An 18,488-nucleotide genomic window follows, 5' to 3' on the forward strand; every position below is an offset into this window, starting at 1 on the left:
CAGAACCAAGACATAAGCAGTCTTTGCAGGTATAAAAACTTGAATTTCAGCAAGAAGTGAGCTGGTAACTTGCCCAGTTACCATCATTTATCTTTGCTGTCATACCCTGCTTACAAGACAGGCAACTTCAACTGAACTCTGAGAGAGTCAAAAACAGAAACCTGTCATCAAAACCAGACACACAAAACATCTACCAGGTGACCTGATGCCTCCTGAAGAAAGAGCACCAAACTTTTCTCTAAATATGTTCTTTTCAATCCCTACTTGCCCTCCCTTGTGAGCCCAGCACTTCATTAAGAGCAATGACCTGTAATTATACCTGGTTTAGTTGCTGTCTTTATTGAGGTCTGGACTGTAAGAGGGCTAATGCCACTTTGGCTTCTTCTTTCTTCTGCTATGGCTTGGGCTGCAGCAACTGTGAGAAAGAATCAATCCACATTAATAGAAGCTCTACAACTGAAACTCATGAAAGAAATATCCAAAATAAATACATAAAATTCTACTTGAGGTCGCTGATGCTTTTATTAAATAGCTAACTGGGGGCTGCTCAACTTGTGAGGAAAAATTTGTCATGAGACTTGAGACCTGGCAAAGCATTTTGTTGTAAAAATATTTATCAAACCTTATGTTTTAAGACTACAGAGTTTCAAAGATCAAACCTATTTAATAACACTTCCAAAACAAACTCCATTATTTTGCAAAGCTGTATGTGACTTACACTTAATAACAGAAAGTCTTTGCTGCCACATGAGCATTTGTGGGCTGCACACAGGTATGTAATAACCCATTAGCACTACTAGAATCATATTCTGATGAGACCCAAGCAGGGAGAGGTCTATGAAGACCTGTCATTACCTCATGACATGCAAGACAAAGGGGATTAAAGTAAACCACTGAGGGAGGCTTACAACATACTTCTGAAACAAGAGCTTCAAAAATAAATTTTAATTATAAATTAGACTCCAAAACAGTAAATTGAGCATTTGTGCAGAGACTCATTCACATTATCTGAGTTTCACCAAGGTAACTTCAGCAAAATGCAGGGCAACAACTCACAGATAATCACACAGAAAGGAAATGCTACCAATATTACTTTTGTTAAATAAAAAAAACCATTAACAATTTACTGTATCACTCTTCCCAGATTTTCTTTGTTTTGGTATCAACCTTCACCAATCACCTTGCAGGGTGTGAAGAGTTACAGGGAAAGTAGGCAGGGCACCCTGTAGGACAGCATCAGCCCAGTGCCCTGCACAGCTGCACACACGTGTCCCCACACAGTGCCACCCTGCTGTCCCCTTGCCTGACAGGCCCTGGGAGCTCAGCTGCCTTCCATGGGAAAGCCCAGCTTCAGGGGAAGAGGGAACAAACCCACACATGAGAAAGTTGAGGGCAGTTTTACACAGAAAAGGCAAACCCACAAAAGGAACACGTAACGTGCTGTGATCTCACCCAGAACATGCAGGACCAATAGTACAAATTGCTGTTATATTTTAAGAATGGCAACTACAACTTTGCCAATGATCTGACTTCCCTTTAATAAGAGGAGTGCAAAATGCAAAAGAGGAAGGAAGAGTCTCCCTCTTCTCCATGCATTGCCATGACAACTAGTTGTGTCATGGTAATAACCCTCCCTAAGGCTGTGCCCAAGAACAATCACCTCAAAGTGCTTAATCCCATGTGATTTCAGTGATAAATGCTGATTACAATACTTATTCAGCAACTCTAAATTGTCACCCGCAGCTGTTGCCATGTCTTGAATTAATTTCTCACTGCAGCAGCAAACAAAAGTCTTCCTCAACCCATCCTATACATCTCTGAGGCTCTTTTCACACAAGTCACAGACCAGATACACTACAACACGATGAGATTACCAACTGGCAAAAAAACAGCTTAAAAAAGGCTCACTGTTTTTTCACTCTTTAGATCAGACAAAATTCTGATTTTTGTACACTGTTACATGTCACATGGATGGGAATCCTGCCCAAAAAAACACCAAGTGGAGAACAACAGAATTATCTATTCTAACCCAAATAGAAGTGCAAACAGCCAGAGGAAGAGCAGCCCCACTGCAGGTGTTCTGAGAGCAGAAATGTACAACCAGGGCATTCATATCCAATGACACCTTTGTACATCACAAAGGCTGAAGGAACACAAGCTTCTTGAAATACCACTGAGATTTCAGACAAATCCAGAAATCCAGATACATCTTTCCTCAAAGGAGGAGGCAGTGGTGCCCAGGAAGCCTGAGCTAACTGAGGCAGGAAATTATCCCAACAGAACAAAGTCACTCTGCAACTAAACCAGCTTCAGTTAAGACCAACATTGGAATTTTGCTTTAAAGTTGAAATATCCAAATTTCTATAACAAAGTTATAGTAAGAAGCAACCTGCAATTAAACAGGTACAATATTAATTTTATTTTACTTGCAGAAGTATTTTCCTATTAGAAATCTTGGTGAACAAAGCAGCCATAATGGATATGGGAGATTATGTATTTATTTACTCAATCAAAGATAAATGCACAGTTGGAATAATGTTCATGATTAGAAGGCACTGATTTAAAAATGTGTTAAATCTGCAAAGCAATTAGTCAGTTTATTTTAATTAATTCAGGTTGCAAAAGATTATTTGAGATTCTGTAAGACAGAAAAGTGGGTTACAGAAACAGTTCAGCTTGCAGAGGACACAGAGGTGAAAAAACTCTAGAAATATCCAGCCAGAGGACTCTGCACATCAACGTTTTTTTTACGTCAGCTAAAATATTCTATGTTCACTCCTTCAGTGCTTCATTATTTGCATAGAAACAATGTGCTTCCACATTTGAAAGCAGCAGATTTAAGCTACAAGGTGTGCACCTTCATGTCACACGGATGTGATCCATTTCACCAACAGAAAGCCAGAATCAAATGTGAACTGGGGATCTGAACAGAAGATTAATAAAAGGGGGACAGACATCACATTAGATACACTCCTGAAATACATGAGCTCAGTTTCACCAAGTTCTAGTCAACAGACAGGTTTTATGGCCCTTGACAATTTCATTGTAAATTTACAATACAAAACTGTGATTTTCAAAGTCCACATTTTCCTACAGTAAAAGAAAATGCATTGCATGTTGTTGCACTATGCAATCTTTATGAAATACCTATCTTATTTTGCTTTGATATGATAAAATAAACCTTAATAATTACTATATTTAAATGGTTTTTGGCACAGATATTTATAATTTCTCTGCCTAGTTTTCCATAATGAATGTAGCAGTCTGCTATAGAGTGAAGCTTCATGGAAAAGTATTTTCCATAAAATATATCTCTGTAAAACACAGAGCCTAATACCTCTGTAATGAATCAGAATACCCCAGAACAGGAAACATTTAACAACCATTTCACTAGAATCTGTGTCACATGTTGCATTAATGGGGGGGTGCCTTCATGGACATATTCAGCAAACTCCCTGGAGAGGAAAAATTCTCTTAGAGTCAAATTATATCTCATTTCTATTCTGAGCTTGCCCTCCCACAGCAGTCTTTCACAACAATATTTTGTGATCAGCATAATTTGTGTGTTTATTTTACAGTAGTCTACCTTTAAGTGCTCCAGGTAAAATCAATAAAAATATAAGCCATGCATGAGGCTAATAATAATATCTGCATTCATGCATAATAAAATAGAGCTATTTGAACCATGAAATGATTAGGTAATTTGGAAAGCAGTTTTCCTTCTGTGCCCTCATCACCATTTAGCACCCCAGGTCTGGCCAAGCAAATCAGAGATAAACCAAACCCACAGAAGCACCAGGAGGTGACATTCTAGATAAATCCAACTCTCCCAATTTCACTTCCAGCTCACGATCCCCTGACAGTGCAGGTGCTGAGGTGCCTCCCTCACACAGAGCATGGCAGTACCTCCCTTCCCTATCAGGTTTCCAATATGCCCTGAAGAGACCGGCGCTAAAAATAAACCTTGATTTCTATTTCAACCCCTGCACACGGCTAATACCCCGGCCCTGCCAAGACTGGCAAAGAACCCACTGCTGTTCTTAGTAAACCTCATTAGAGACTGAGGCAGCTCCATCCCTTCACCCAGTGAGCTCCAGGCCTTCCATCCCATCCCCTGCCCTACTCTCCCTTCCCTTCCCTTCCCTTCCCTTCCCTTCCCTTCCCTTCCCTTCCCTTCCCTTCCCTTCCCTTCCCTTCCCTTCCCTTCCCTTCCCTTCCCTTCCCTTCCCTTCCCTTCCCTTCCCTTCCCTTCCCTTCCCTTCCCTTCCCTTCCCTTCCCTTCCCTTCCCTTCCCTTCCCTTGTGGAACTACAGAGAGAGCAGAATGTTCTGACTTTCACAGCAATCGTTCTGCTTCTTATGATTTAATGACTTGTTATGCAAAGCAAATGAAAAAATCCCAGGCTAAGCTTCTGAAATGGAGGGTGTTAGGAGGGGTCCTGAATGTTAAGCACTGTTATGATTTTAAGTGTCCATAAAAGTTTAAAGCAGGTAACAAGAAGCCAATAAGCAACCCATGAATCAAAAGCGAACCTTCCAGCAAAATATCTCTGATTTTATAACAAGCTGTGCCAAATCTGCAAGCCTCCATTTTTGTCTTGCTCCACTACAGGGAGATACTGTTTGCCAGTAAGTGTTCAGATCCTTTAAAAGTTTTGTACATACTTTCAGGAAAGATGAGGAAAGTCAGCATTCAAGTTTGAGATTTCCATGCACTGCCTTTGAAGCTGATTTCCAATCATTAATTAGCATAGGTTAAGACAAACAGATGCAAGATCATATGTTTGAAGCTTTAAGAAAAATTAGGTATTGGCTTTTACACTTCTCCTTGCCAGATGACAGCAGAGGAAGGATGCACCTTCACACAAACAAGTGGACAACACAGAAAGTTTTTAATGATGAAGAGAAGCCCTCTCTGTGTGCATTCCTCTTTTCCCTGTTTTCCCCTTTTCTGTCTCCCCCCGTTGACCCTCACATCCCATCTCTGGGCTGCAAGGACTGACAGGCTCCACAAACAAACACACACGTGAGCTTCCCTGTAGGCACCTTCTGACGGAGCAGCTGGGAGGCAGATGGTTCTCCTGTTTTGTCTGGGCAGCCACCAGATGGGAAGCACAGACATCTCCAGAAAGCAGTGCACACTCTCAGCCTCATCAGGCTACAAGAGCTTCCTGTTGTCTTATCCCTATCCCAGACTCCATTTGCAAACTTTGTCCTCTATTTATTCCCTACATGGGATACCTATTTTACTACCTTTATGTGCTTTCCTCCCTTGAATACCATTTCCTCAGCTAATCCTGTACAACAATCTGGTTTTGCTCCCAAAGCTCAAGGCAGTTCAGGGTGATTTCTTGAGTTCATCACAAGTTTTGAACCCACTGACACAAGCATTCCTTTGCAGTATATGAATTAGCAGCTCCACAAGCAAGTATTTGAGACATACTTGCAAGAACCTAATTTTTTACTTCTCTTCAAACATTCACATTCAGATCAAGACCTAGAAATGTTTTTTTTTAAATCACATAACTAACAAAATTATTTATTTCTTATAAGGAAACCTGCAAAGATACAGCTGAAGCAATCTCAAAGACGTATGGTACTCATACTATGTACTCAGCCTAGGGCTGAAAGACACCAGGAAGGTTGCTGGTTAATTTTTGCATTGATCTCTGCACATTTTGCCCTAGGGGAAGCACATAATCTAAACCAAACTTGACTATAATATAAGCACAGACCAAGGCATTGAAATTTGTCCTTAACAGAATTAGCAGCCATCTCCAGAGACTTTCTACAGTCAGAGATGTTACACCATTGCTCAACAGCCACACCATCCTCACTTCAGCTGTCTGAGCACTACTGAAAACACATCTGTGGAGTCCCACTGACACTTATTCTCTTATTTTAACCTCACTTACACTGCTCAGCCATGAGTTATGCTTCTTGCTACTTAATGGAAAAAGCAACTGCCAGGACAATGCTTAGAAAGGACAAAGACATGTCACCAACTCTTGCAGAAGCCATCATAAGGTTAGTAAGAAGCACTGTCTGTGCTGTGCACACAGGGCTGATAAGATAAATCTATCTCCTTCTCTGGAAAAGATACCTGGCTTCCACAATTTGGGGTTCTTTATTAGTGAGATGTATTATTATTCATCTCCTGAAAGAAATTAAGTGGAATGACAGCAGAAACTCCACTCTCACAAAGACCCTTGTGAACCTTCTCAAGTTTACCTGAAATATTTACCTGTTTTCTGCATACTGGAAATTCCAAAGTATCTTAATACACAGGACTAAAATGAAATGCCCTTACATAATTTCAAGTGGATTCATTGTAAAATTTACTAGTTATGTGACATCAATGCTTGTATATAGGTGTACACAGATTTAACATTCTCAACTGGGCAGAATTAGATACAGGTTTAACAGCTGCAGAAGGACCCAAAAGGTAAAATGGATTATCAATAACCAGTCTGCTGTACAAATAATTGTCTCTATTTTATAGCACTGCCCAGTGCTCAGGAGTACATGTGTCCCTCAATGCAGGACTGGCTCCACAGATGCCAGAGCAGTCCCACTTTAACCTCCTCTGCACAGCTCACTGGAATTCCCACTGGAATTCTAACTCAAGCACTGGCAAAAGCTACAGACAGAAATCAGCTCTCTGCTTTGGGCTGCCTAACACCGACTCCTCTTCACACTCCTGCAAGCCATGGCAAAAAGTAACTTCAAGCCAAGCCCTTGCTCTCTTCTCTTATTTCACATCTGTTTTTTTCATTGTATTGTTTCTTCCCTTGCCGTGCACTATCCCTAACACTGGCAATAGCTCACTTCTCTCCATGACTTCCCTCTTTCCTGAACAGTCTGGGGTTTTTTGCTTGCTAGAAGCACGGCCTTGAAAACGCTTTTGTGCTCTTGTTTGCAGGCTGTGCCCATTGTTTAATTCACCCAGGCCAAACAATGCCAGCCCAGAGCACAGCCTAGCACCGAGAGTCACAACACACTCAGACAAACCCTGGGAAAACTCCATTTTGAGCTTTCTTCTGGTGCAAGGATAGCAGTTTCTTTCCAAGACAGCAGTGAAAACTACTGCTTTTGCTTTTTACACTTGAAGAATTTCTCATGGAAAATGTAGACCTCATTCAAACACTGTGTGTTTCAAAAGGAGAGACTGGTGCTGGCATTTACCCTCACAGGCCAGTCTCAAATCAAATCACTCCATACAGAAAGTGCTGCAGGACACTGACAGGTCCACAGTGTGTTTAATGCAGCAAACCCTCTTGTCTAAAGCCAAAAAGGGGAGCAAAATGTAAAAGGAATTAAACTGCAAATTTTCTTACAGCTGCACAGTTCACCCAGCTAATTAGAAAATGAAGGCTCTGGGACACTCCAACATGTGCAATGTAAGACTCCAGCACAGTGACCATGAATCAGTTCCTACTCCAAAGAGCTTGAAGGATAAGTGAAAAATGGCAAATGGGTGTAAAAAAAAAAAACAAGTAGGAAAAAAGAACTAAAGAGAAAATAAAGAGACCATATTTCTTTCTAAATTCATTACCCAATGGCAGAAAGTCTTTTCAAGAAATGTAATGTGAGTGAATGTAAGTAAGTGAGTGAATGTGAGTAAGGTGACACTCCCTTATCTGGTCTGGAGATGAGTGTCCTTGGTTTTAATGTCCAGAACACAAAACACAATAATATTGATCAACCCTGTGCTGCAAAAATGTTCCTCTAAGAAGTCCTCTTGGCAAAATTAAACAGAGGATAATCTTTGAAATTAATAAATTAATGAATTCTATTAAATTATGTTCTTTAAGTACAAAGGTCCCTACAGTATTTCCATATTCTTGTAGCCAAGCCCTCTTGGGCTTGGGAGAGGAATTCTAACACTTGGAAGCTTTGAAACACTTGCCCAGAGAACAAGGCACTACAATATCTATTCTCCCTCCCAAGATTCAGGTCAGTGCATTTAAACAACAGAGAGTGTCTGTAAATTAGGAGTCAGTTAAGTACTCATAAAGGAGTATTTTAGAAGTTCCCTGTGAATTATGAATGGAAAAAAACACTATGAGAAAAGACAGAGGTATTCTGAGCATGGCCAGTGGTAACTGCTTTCTTCAAAGGCAACATCAGCTGGGGATTCTTCACCTAGAAAGCAGAACTTCCAAATTGACTGGAATATAAAAATAATTTAGATGAAAACATCTAAATTATTCTGTAATAATTAATGCCAAGCAACTATGTCAGCCTTCCTTAAAAGCAAAGGCTTGGTCCCTTTATGCACAGCATAAATGATGCAGCACAGTGGAGGTTTCTGTCTCTTTCAAACAAAAACAATTCTGAGCAACATTTTTTTCTTCCACGAACCCCACACTCCAAAAATCTTAAACCTCCAGCATCTAGAAAGGTTCTGATTATTGGACAGGCATATGCAAACACACTGAAAGCATATAATCAAGTAAGATTAACCTGGTTGTAAGCTGCATAATTGGAAACTAAATGGCACTAATTTATTTGTGGCAGACAAGAAATTTGCAGTCCCAGTTGGATTTTGAAGTACCACAAGTAATCTGATAACTCATATCCACAGAAGTCATTAAAACTGCATGCTCAGAATTTTATTTGTCAGTGTCCTTTCACAAGAGGACTGCAAGCATCTCCAATTATTTAATCAAATTTAAAGACAATCAGCAGTTTTTGATACCCCTACTTTATTATGACTAACCTAGATTATTTTTTCCATTTATCTTACAGTAACCCATAGTAACCCTTCTTTATTCTCTTATCACCTTTAAGAACTGAAAATTAATAATAGCATACCAGTACTCCCCTGTTTTCTTTTTGAAAAACACAACTGTATGAAGAAACAGCAACCCTTACTTACAGTCACATTTTAGGACTATGCGCAGTTAGGGACAGTGTAAGCCACAACATCTCTGGGCTCTCACCATTGGAATTATGACCCTTGCAAATCATTATTTGCTGAACAGTTTCATCTGAATTGAAGCATGGAAGCCAAATTTATATTCTGCAATTTCAACACATGAAGAAATATGTAGAGAATGGAACACTCAACACAAGAAACTGAAAAAAATATTCTGCATATGCACATGGTTTGGGTGGTTTTTTTTGTTTGTTTGGCTTTTTCTCCTTACAGCAAGGAGCATATGTCTCCTGAATATATTTGGAGAAATCTCAAGAATTTTAAGTTTTAAATTCTAATAAAACCTTTTATAAACCACTTACAACTGGAAGTAATCTTCAGAATGCTAAGCACCTCAATACATAGCATTCATCTTTCTGAATCAGCATGAAATTATCCCTACCCTATATGATTGTATTTCCCTGAACAAAAAGAAAATGAAATTAGAGCTCATAGCCATCACAATTACATTAAGTTCTCAGCCTGATTTGGGAATGTTCTCTCACCACTGAGATCTACATGAAATCCAATTTCTGTGCAGTTCTTTGCACTTATTGCCTTGGCAGTCTGCAAAGCAGTATTACTAATTTCATGCAAGGAAAAAAGATGAAGCACAAAAGCCCCTCAGAACTTTCTCCAAAGTTCTGAGGAGTCTGACAAATGAAGAAATTGAAGCCAGCCCTAGTGCTCTTGAGCTGGATGCCCCAGTGATGAGCTGCCTTTGCTCTGCAGATGGGACCTGTACCAGTCACTCATTCAAACATCACCAAGTAAAACAACAACTGAATGCTCAAGATGCCTTTCATGCAGCACTCCCGCCCTGCGAGAAACCTGGCAAAGAAATGCTTTCCTTGTCTTGCTGCTTCCCAGGCAAGATCTGAAGCCCACCTCTACTGACAGCCACACTGCAAATCCCAAAGATTTTAAAGGATCCAAATTTGTAAATAAATTCTTTCTGTCTTCCAGCAAGCAGCTCTGACACACAGGTCAACTCATCAATTGTCTGAGATGCTTCTGGGTCCCAAATAATTTCCTCTGACCATCTTCTGTTGTGGGACCAAGACTGTACCCAAGAGCTCTCTAGTACTCCTACAGATGTTGGTGCAAACTTGTGTTCTTATGTTTTATAACTGATCTAGACACCAGATAAATCTGTGCATGTCCCTGACTACCTGCCTGAGCAATGAAGATGCATTATTAATTATCCATCCATCCTCTTTTCATGCCAATTCTGTGTGCATGCACTTGATAAAGCTGTTGCTAAGAACTGTGATCTGGGAAAAATGGACAAAGCCAGACAGTGCCACTTACACTGGGAGAAAAGAACTGATTACATGGAATGAAGTTCTTGTTTTATTAGAAAACTTCCAACCAAACGGGGACCTGCAGGTCATGGAATTTATGCCTGTTGAAAAAGGCACTTTATTTTTTTTCCCCAAACCTGAGACAGGTTTCCTAAAAGATGATGCAGGTCCTGGAAAGGAAAATATGTATGAATAGCATTTAAATATAGTGTTTTGAACAACCTTTGCAACAGCAATTCAATATGTGAGTGGAAATCCTGGCAACAGCACAGGAATACCAAGCTCTAGTAAAAAATCCAAACATTCTCTACCACCCATACTATGAAAAAGAGGAGTTTTTAGTATTCCAGTGAAAATGAAGACAATAAATATAGGCTACAGCAGCTTAAATTACAGGTATTTTTCCTCTGATTACCCACACTACTCAAGGAAAACCTCACTTACTGGATAAACCACAAGTACGCGACTATTCCCCTCTTCTCACATCTTAACAAGCTCAGAAGTACTTATGGCATTAGAACAGGATCAAAAATTCCTCTTCATCCCTGAGGGATGACAGCAGCAAGCATGGATAACAAAAATGGGGTAAGCAACACTGCTGGTTCAGTGTAAAACTACAATGTTAAGTGATGTTCAGAAACCTTAACTGCCTTCTAGTTGTGGTAGCAGATTCTGCTTTTTGTCACCCACATAAAGGAAATAAGATAGGACAAGTGTGTCAGGGCAGAAAATTATTACAAAGGAACTGCAGAACTGGCACTGCAGGCATGAGGTGGCCTGCAGAATCTTAATTACAGTTGATACTCTCTCAAAGAAGCAGAAACACCTTTCTCTTACCTCAACACTAGACTGAATTTGAGAGAATATTTTTCTTGCTAAACATACAAAATTGGAAGTTAGTTACAAGTGGCATCATGGGATTCTACGTGTACAAGGCCTAAACATTAACAAGCACCATCAAGAGGCTGGTCACAGAGAGCAGAAGTGAACAGAACAAGAATTCAGAAGTGTCCTTTAATAAGGACTACAAAGGTACCTATGCAGAAGGTGACTATACAAACAGTATGTACACACACCTCTTAGGCTGCCAGAAAGAGCTGTGGTTTCTCAGCAAGATTTTCTTTATTTATTGTCTTTAAACGTGAGATTCCCAGACACAAGTTCACTGACAAATGGCTGAAGGCACACAACACTGTATTTATTTTGCATAGATGTTTGTTCTCCAGATTGATTGAGACAGCAAAGTACACAACTGCCCCCAGAGCAGCAGAAGCTCCAAGCATTTTTGTTAGCAGGTATTTTGGAAGTGAGGAGTCCCCCCACGCAGCCAAGAGAGCTCAGACAGGCAGGAAGTTCTATCCCTCCCCAAACACGCCCAAGGGGAGCGTGGGACTGAACCTCGAGGTTCCTTCGGGTGTCTTTCTCTTTTTTTTTTTTACATCTTCTCCAAACAGCTGCGATATCAGACTTGGCTGCTGCTCACAACTTCTCCAAAGAGCAGCAAATACTGTGGCAAATTATCCTGCAAATTCCACCGTCAACCGCCGGATTGCAAGGATGATTTCTAAACATCATTTGCTCTCTCCAGGGAGTACTACTGACCAGAAGTCGGGAGCAGAGCTGCAGCAGCCTGCGAGCTCACAGTCAGCATTGATTCACTGCACATTAGCACTGAGTTTATCTTTGAGCACATAACTGCTACAAATGCATTCTATGTACACTGAAGTTCAGATTCTGGTTCAGTGACTTTTATCCCCTCAGGGGAAAAAATTCAAAGTCTAGCCTTTCCAGGATCTAGGGAGGGGGGTTGTTTGTTCAACATGATGTGCATATTACAACATGTGCATATCTGAAGGGAGATGGAGCTGCCTGGCCCATGGAGCATTTCCTCTGTGATTTTGGGACTAAATCTAGGTCATGACAGCTGTAACCAAATATGGGTGCCCATCCTTAGAAAAACTTAGCAGCCACCATGTAAGTGCATCCCATATGCAAAATAAAATTCAGCAGTTCTAGCAGGAAGAATAAGGTTCAAACAGACACAGCCTTTGCAGGTGGGAAGTGCTATCTTTTGGTAGATCTTTATCCTTCTGGAGCACTAAACTGTCTTAATTTTGAAACAAAACCAAAAAGTAATTAAATAGTATTTCCAACACCCACCACACTGAAGAAAAATGCCAGATGAGAGTTGTGCATTCAGGACCCTTCGCCAGCACGCCTCTTTATGTAATTACACAGATACACTGAAAACAATCATGCAAGAGGCTCTCAAGAGTAGTTGCTGCACCTAGCCCTAGTTAGTTAGCTTAGATCAAACCACAAGTCTCTTTACTTATTGTTTTTTGTGACTGGGATAAGTAAATGTTTATCTTTTCTAATGCTCACCCACAAAGCTTTTGCATGGAGATGTACCACGAAATGTTGCTGCAAACACATATCGTGCATGCACAATACTCCTTGCAGAGTATCTTATTAAGGACTTTAAGAATAAATAAGCACATAAGCACTGCCAAAACAAAAAGACAAAACCAAAGCAGAGCTTCTTCAGCCCTTTTATAACACCAGTTAAAAAAAAAAAAAAAGTGAAAAGTCAAATCGGGAATTATTCAATATTTGATTAGAAATCAATGCCAGGGGCTGTCTCTGCCTTCTGCACTCGGGACCGAACACATCGCTGGAGCAAACCCTCCGAAAGGAAGAGCCAGCACAGACACCGCGAAGTTGGAGAACCGGTGAAAAACGGGCGGCTCGTGTAACGCAGCCTCCCCGCACCGCCGCTGCTGAGCCCGCGAGCTGCGGGAGCTCCCGAGCCAGCAATCACCGCCCGGAGCTGCGGGAAGCGGGACCGGGCGGGCAGCGGGCCGGGCAGCGGGCCGGGCCCGGGCAGCCCCGGCGGCCTCCGCTCGCGGTGCCCCTTCCCCGCCCCGGGACGGGGCCGGACGTCCAGCGGGGCGGCCGGGGGGGGGCGGCCGGCGCCAGCCGCGCCCTTGGGCCGCCGGACCCCCCACACACCCCCCGTGCTACCCCTCCCTGCCCGCTCTCACCCATCTGCTCCCGCAGCCCCTTCAAGGAGGAGGAGGAGGAAGCGCAGGACGGGGGCGCCGCACCGCCCTCCGCCATCTTCAGCGCCGGGCCGCGGGAGTGCCGGGCGGGCCGCGGGGCGCGGGGCGCAGTGCGCAGGCTCCGCCCGCTCCCGCCCCGCCGGCACCGGGAGCGCTCCCGCGTCCATCCGGGGCGGCCGCGGCGAGCGCTGGGCGCTGCCTCGGGCTGCGCTTCCACAGGGACGGGGCTGCTGGAGCGGGTCCGGCCGGGGGCAGGGAACCTCCTGCATGGACTGGGGAACCTCCTGCAAGGACTGGGGAACTGGGAGAGACCAAAACTGGGGAACTGGAAGGACTGGGAGTCTGATGGGCAGCGGCTGAGGGAGCCGGGGCTCCGGGAGGCTCAGGGGGGAGCTCATCACCCGTAATGGGACCGTGGAGTGAGCTGGGGCCGGTCTGCTCTGCCGGGTCTGTACGGAGAGGAAACGGCCTCAAACGGCGACAGCAGAGATTCAGATTAGAAAAAAGGAATCCACTGTTCAGGTGGTCAGGTGTTGGAACAGGCTGCACAAGGAGGAGATGGAGTCACCGTCCCTGGAGGTGTTTAAGAGGTGTCTGGATCTGGCGCTGAGCGATGTGGTTTAGGATCATGGAATTGTCAAGGCTGGAAGAGACCTTCACGATCATCAAGTCCACTCAGAGCTGGCACTGCAACCCCTAAACCACATCACCCAGTGCCAGATCCAGAAACCTCTTAAGCACGCCTTTGGTTTAGTGGTTTAGGGGTTGAATATTTTGAATATTCTCTGAACATCTGCCAAAGGGGCCAGTGGAATTGGCCGCCCCACGGGAGCCATCGTGGTCCCCGGTGGCCGGTGCTGAGGGGAGCCTGGCAGGGCACGGCACAGCTCCCCAGATACCCCACAGGGCGGGGCAGTTTGTGTCCCCACAGCAACTGCAAATGTCATCCCATCACTGCAAGCAGCTGGGAACTGGGTGGTCTTTAAGGTGCCTTCCAACCTAAACTACTGTGTTATTAACCATGATGAGTTGCCTCCCATTAGCTCTCAAAGAGAGATGCTGCTCTAGTTGGGTATCAATAAATTTAGGAATAATCTTGTTTTACCTCTGGGTTTGCACTCTGAGAAGAGTGAAGGTAAAGCAGCATCCATGGCCATTCCAAAGGGCAGGCTCTTTGGGCCTTGTGCAGGAAACTCCCTTTGCAACCATGAACAGAAAGTTTGCCTGCCAGTGGGCCAAAAAATTAACCCATAATTGTGATGAATGCAGAAAAAGTAGCAGTAAGATCAGGTAGTATTTCAAAAGAATGAAAAAGGAACCTTTTAAATATTCCAAGTACAGCTCCATTTTAGCTTGAATATTCAGAGCACACACAGACTTGCCCTGTTCTTTGTTTCTTTTTTTTATGTTGGCTATATGTGTGTGCACAGAATCCTTTGTCTGTTGTTTCCTCTCAGTGTTAATAGAATGTCAATTATTACTAGTAGTATTTAAAACTAAAGGGCAGCTAAAGGGGAAAAATCCCCTACACATTCAATGCCAAATTTCCTAGGTTTATATTTATAATATATGGTAATAACACCTTGCCACTTAGCAATCTCCATGTCCTTTTTACACATGCTGAAATCAAATTTCACCATTCCACTGAGAGACATTCAGATGTTATCCTTATTTTGCAGATGAGAAGACTGAGTCATTGAAATCAAAGTCTCTGGTTATGTCATGAACAAAGCAGCACAGCAAAAAAGCCCAGCCCAGGTTTCTTGATTCCTTGTTCTGTATCCATGTATTTTTCCATCTTCTTTTAATCAGCAACTATCAGAAAATATCACCAAAATGGTTTGTATTCCTTCTCAACAGCAAAAAATACAATACATGTGGTATTAAAAAATGGTCAAACTGCCTGAGAGAATGTAATTTTTAAGTTTTGCAAGCCCCAAAAGCAATATGAAGTTATGGGGCTGTACTTTCCATATCTGTAATAATAAAGTGTTCATTAATGTTTTGAGGTGCCTCTGAATTTTTATTAGGTTACAGTTATTTTCCTTAACTTTCCCATTTCTTTACCACACTGCAATAAAAGGGGTCAGAGTCTATTTATACATTTTTGTTCCTCTGAGAAATGGCATGGGAGCAATCACACTGAAGGGAATGCTTGCAAACAGAATGGGCAACTAAAATTCACTTTCAAATGAGATGGCATTTTCTTTTCTTTCCACTTCAACCAACACATACATGAGTGGTCTCACTGCTTGCAATTTGACTCGCCTGATATTCTGTATGTGCAAAGCTTCAGAGTAGAAGCTATGAATTACAGGAAAGGAAATAAACCAAGTGTTGCACACTCAGGATGTTTGTGGTGGTGCAGTGGAGGCTGTAAAGTTAAAATAAAAAGGCCAAGCACATATAAATTCATGAGAGATAAAAGGACTCTTGAGGTAGAAGTGGGGCATTGTCCCTCCCTGCTCTCCATCTATCTACAAACTGCTTGACAAGCAAATCTTTTATCTTTAGGCACACAGGAACTGAGCTGAGAAAATCTGCCCCAATGTGGAAAATGTGTTATCATTTTCTTTGATGAGCAGTTTAGGAATTTTTGAGCTAATGTTGCAGCAATTGTAAATGTAACATTTGTTATAATAATGTTATTTCCTTTTAGACCTTGTTTCTCAGATTTTCAGTTCAATCATGCAATTACTGCTTTTGCATTTTTGGTGGAACTTCATTAAAATTTTGACCTCACATGGCATCAGCAGGACTTGGAATTGCCTTTCAACTTTGCACAATTTGCAGATTTGATTGTAGTAGCTGATTTATCCTAATCCTTGAAAGACTCCTTCTTTCCATGTCCCTGTGGAAAAATGAATAATTTAATTTTACAGTCACTTCTTCTGTCCTTTTAATTTTCATGTGATAGTTTCTGACAAATCTTCAAAGCTGTTTCAGGCCAAATCACTGATGGGTGCATATTGGCATTGCGAGCTCAGAATCAACAGAGCCCTGGCACTGCATGCAATGTGAGATTCCAGGGGGTTATATTATCCATTTCAGTTTAAAGAATACTGAAAGTTGTTGGAAAATAGTGGATGAAATTAGCCAGGTAGAACTTGCACATGTGATGACCCAGCTGCAAAAAGAAATGCTCAGAAAATACCTAAGCCACTGATAGATCTGGGGAGGCTGCCAGAGGAAGAAGCCCCCACCCATTAATTTATTCCTTAACCTGTTTCCCAAAGTATCCATTGTTACACAGTATTAGATGTTGTGCTTTTCTGGATTCAATCTGAAATCTGATATAATGGTTCAAAAAAACAGCTCCCAGATTTTGTTTTCTTTGAGACTGCAACTCTTCATTCCTTTGGTCATTGAAGTATCTAACACTGAAATGTTCATGTGTATTCAACTTCATTTGTGTCAGAGTCTTGCTGAGTAAGAGCTAAAAAAAGAAACTAGGGAAAATAAATGTATCTTTATATTAATATCCATGTGTAGGATTTGGAAAATTTATGAACAAGTGTTTCAAAATGTTGTAAGTCCAAAAGTGTAAGACCTGTAGTGACAGATTAGAGCGCGTTTCCTGTGGTGAATGTAGCTGTTGTGGCTGATGGAAAGGAAATTGATGGCATGAAAACTACTGGGCTTTAACTGCGCATTCTTGTTTATTGCTCTCCTGCTGGGACAAATACCTGCAAACCTTGGTGTTACTAATACATCTGTATGCTTAGGACCTAATTTCTCAGCTCTGGCTCAAGTTCACTTGTATTTATCTGGGTGAATAATTCCTTAGATGTGAAGTTATTAGACAGGATTGCCTAACAGAAGAGCTACAGAATTCAGCTGTTAGTTTGTCCTTGTCCCAGTGTGTTTATTAGTTACCTGGATGATAGAAGGGGAAACATTCCTTTATCATCTGTATGCACTGCTGATATGGTAGAGTACAAGCATAGAATTCTGAAAGTTACACTCCAGGAGAAGATGAGGGTAAATAGGGACTGATGCAAGAGAAAACATTTAGACAAAAACAATTCACTGTGGAAAGGTATGACAGAGGACAGCTTGCTAATAGCAGATAGAGCAGAAAATAATCTGGGTGTCACAAGCTGAGCATGAGTCAACAGTGGCCTGGTGTTGTGAAAAGGGAAGAGCCCCAGAGCAGGGACAGAGGCTCTGGGACACACAGCCCCTCTCTGCTCATCAGCACTACTGGGGAGCAGCAGGACCACTCTGGGGGTGCTGCCCAAGGAGATGCAAGCCAGCTGGGGAACATCTAGAGCAAGTCAGAGGAAATAATAAGAGAATGAATGAAGAAAGTTAAAGAATTTGAATTTTTTTTCAGTCCAATGAAGAGGGAAATGAAGGATGAGAATCTGCTTTCTTTGAAACAGAGATAGTAAAAGATGATTGATGTGATTTTAATCAGGGAAGATTATTTGATTTCAAGGAAAATATCATCAGGTAGGGGTGGGGAAATAATAGTGGGATGGATTGCTGGGGAATAGTAAAGCTCCAGCATAGGGGGTCTGTGTCTGGGTGAATGTCAGCCCAGAAAGACAGGTCTGATAAGAGGGACCCCATGACCTCTTGAGCTCTGCCTCAGCTCTGTGTTTCTGTGATTCTGGCACTCCTACTTGTGCCTTTTGGGACTATTGGCCAGAACAAGTATTATTCACTGCAAGGGTTGCAGAACTGCCTTCTAAAATTAGACAGAGTGTTCTAAGCAGTGACAAAAGATAAATGAGTTCAAGGGAAGACATGGTGGTCATGTGGCTGCTTGGTTGGCTGGCAGAAAGGGTTTGATGCTTCAGTGCCTAACACCAGTTCTGTCTCTAAGACCATCCTTTCATGTATAATAGTTTAGTCAGGGCAGGAGACCAATTTACACATGAAGGAATTGTGAAAGAACATGCACATGTAACACATGGAAACAGATCCTCTCCTTTCCTATCTGCCATCCTGTGCCTGCCCACCAGTTCTCACTTCACAGAATTATACCTATGTGTTGTCTTAGAAAACATATTCCCACACAAATTTAAGTGCTTGCAGGGGTCAAAATAGGGATAAGTAAGTCTGTTCTCACCACCTCTCATCTTTTCAGTGTTTATGGACCTCCTTATTTATTCTGTGGCATTCCATCAAGCATAAGCTCTCCCTGAGATTGGCAGTTGCTGTATTGTGTATGGGTGTGTCTGGGAGGTTGAGCACA

At 42.1% G+C, this 18,488-nt stretch overlaps 1 protein-coding gene across 1 annotated transcript in view; it reads right to left on the reverse strand.

Moving 5' to 3' along the window:
* Positions 1-13,365, reverse strand: part of MAP7D3 (MAP7 domain containing 3) — a 42,682-nt gene extending 29,317 nt beyond the window's left edge. Inside the window, exons 1-2 of the mRNA XM_058814336.1 lie at positions 13,268-13,365; positions 320-415 (exon numbers count right to left, since the gene is read on the reverse strand). Coding sequence (XP_058670319.1) covers positions 320-415; positions 13,268-13,343 — 172 coding nt within the window. The 5' untranslated portion in view covers positions 13,344-13,365. The remainder of the gene's footprint in view (positions 1-319; positions 416-13,267) is intronic.
* Positions 13,366-18,488: the final 5,123 nt, after the last annotated feature.

This window comes from Ammospiza caudacuta, chromosome 14, assembly GCF_027887145.1.
Source record: "Ammospiza caudacuta isolate bAmmCau1 chromosome 14, bAmmCau1.pri, whole genome shotgun sequence".
NCBI classification, from domain to species: domain Eukaryota; kingdom Metazoa; phylum Chordata; class Aves; order Passeriformes; family Passerellidae; genus Ammospiza; species Ammospiza caudacuta.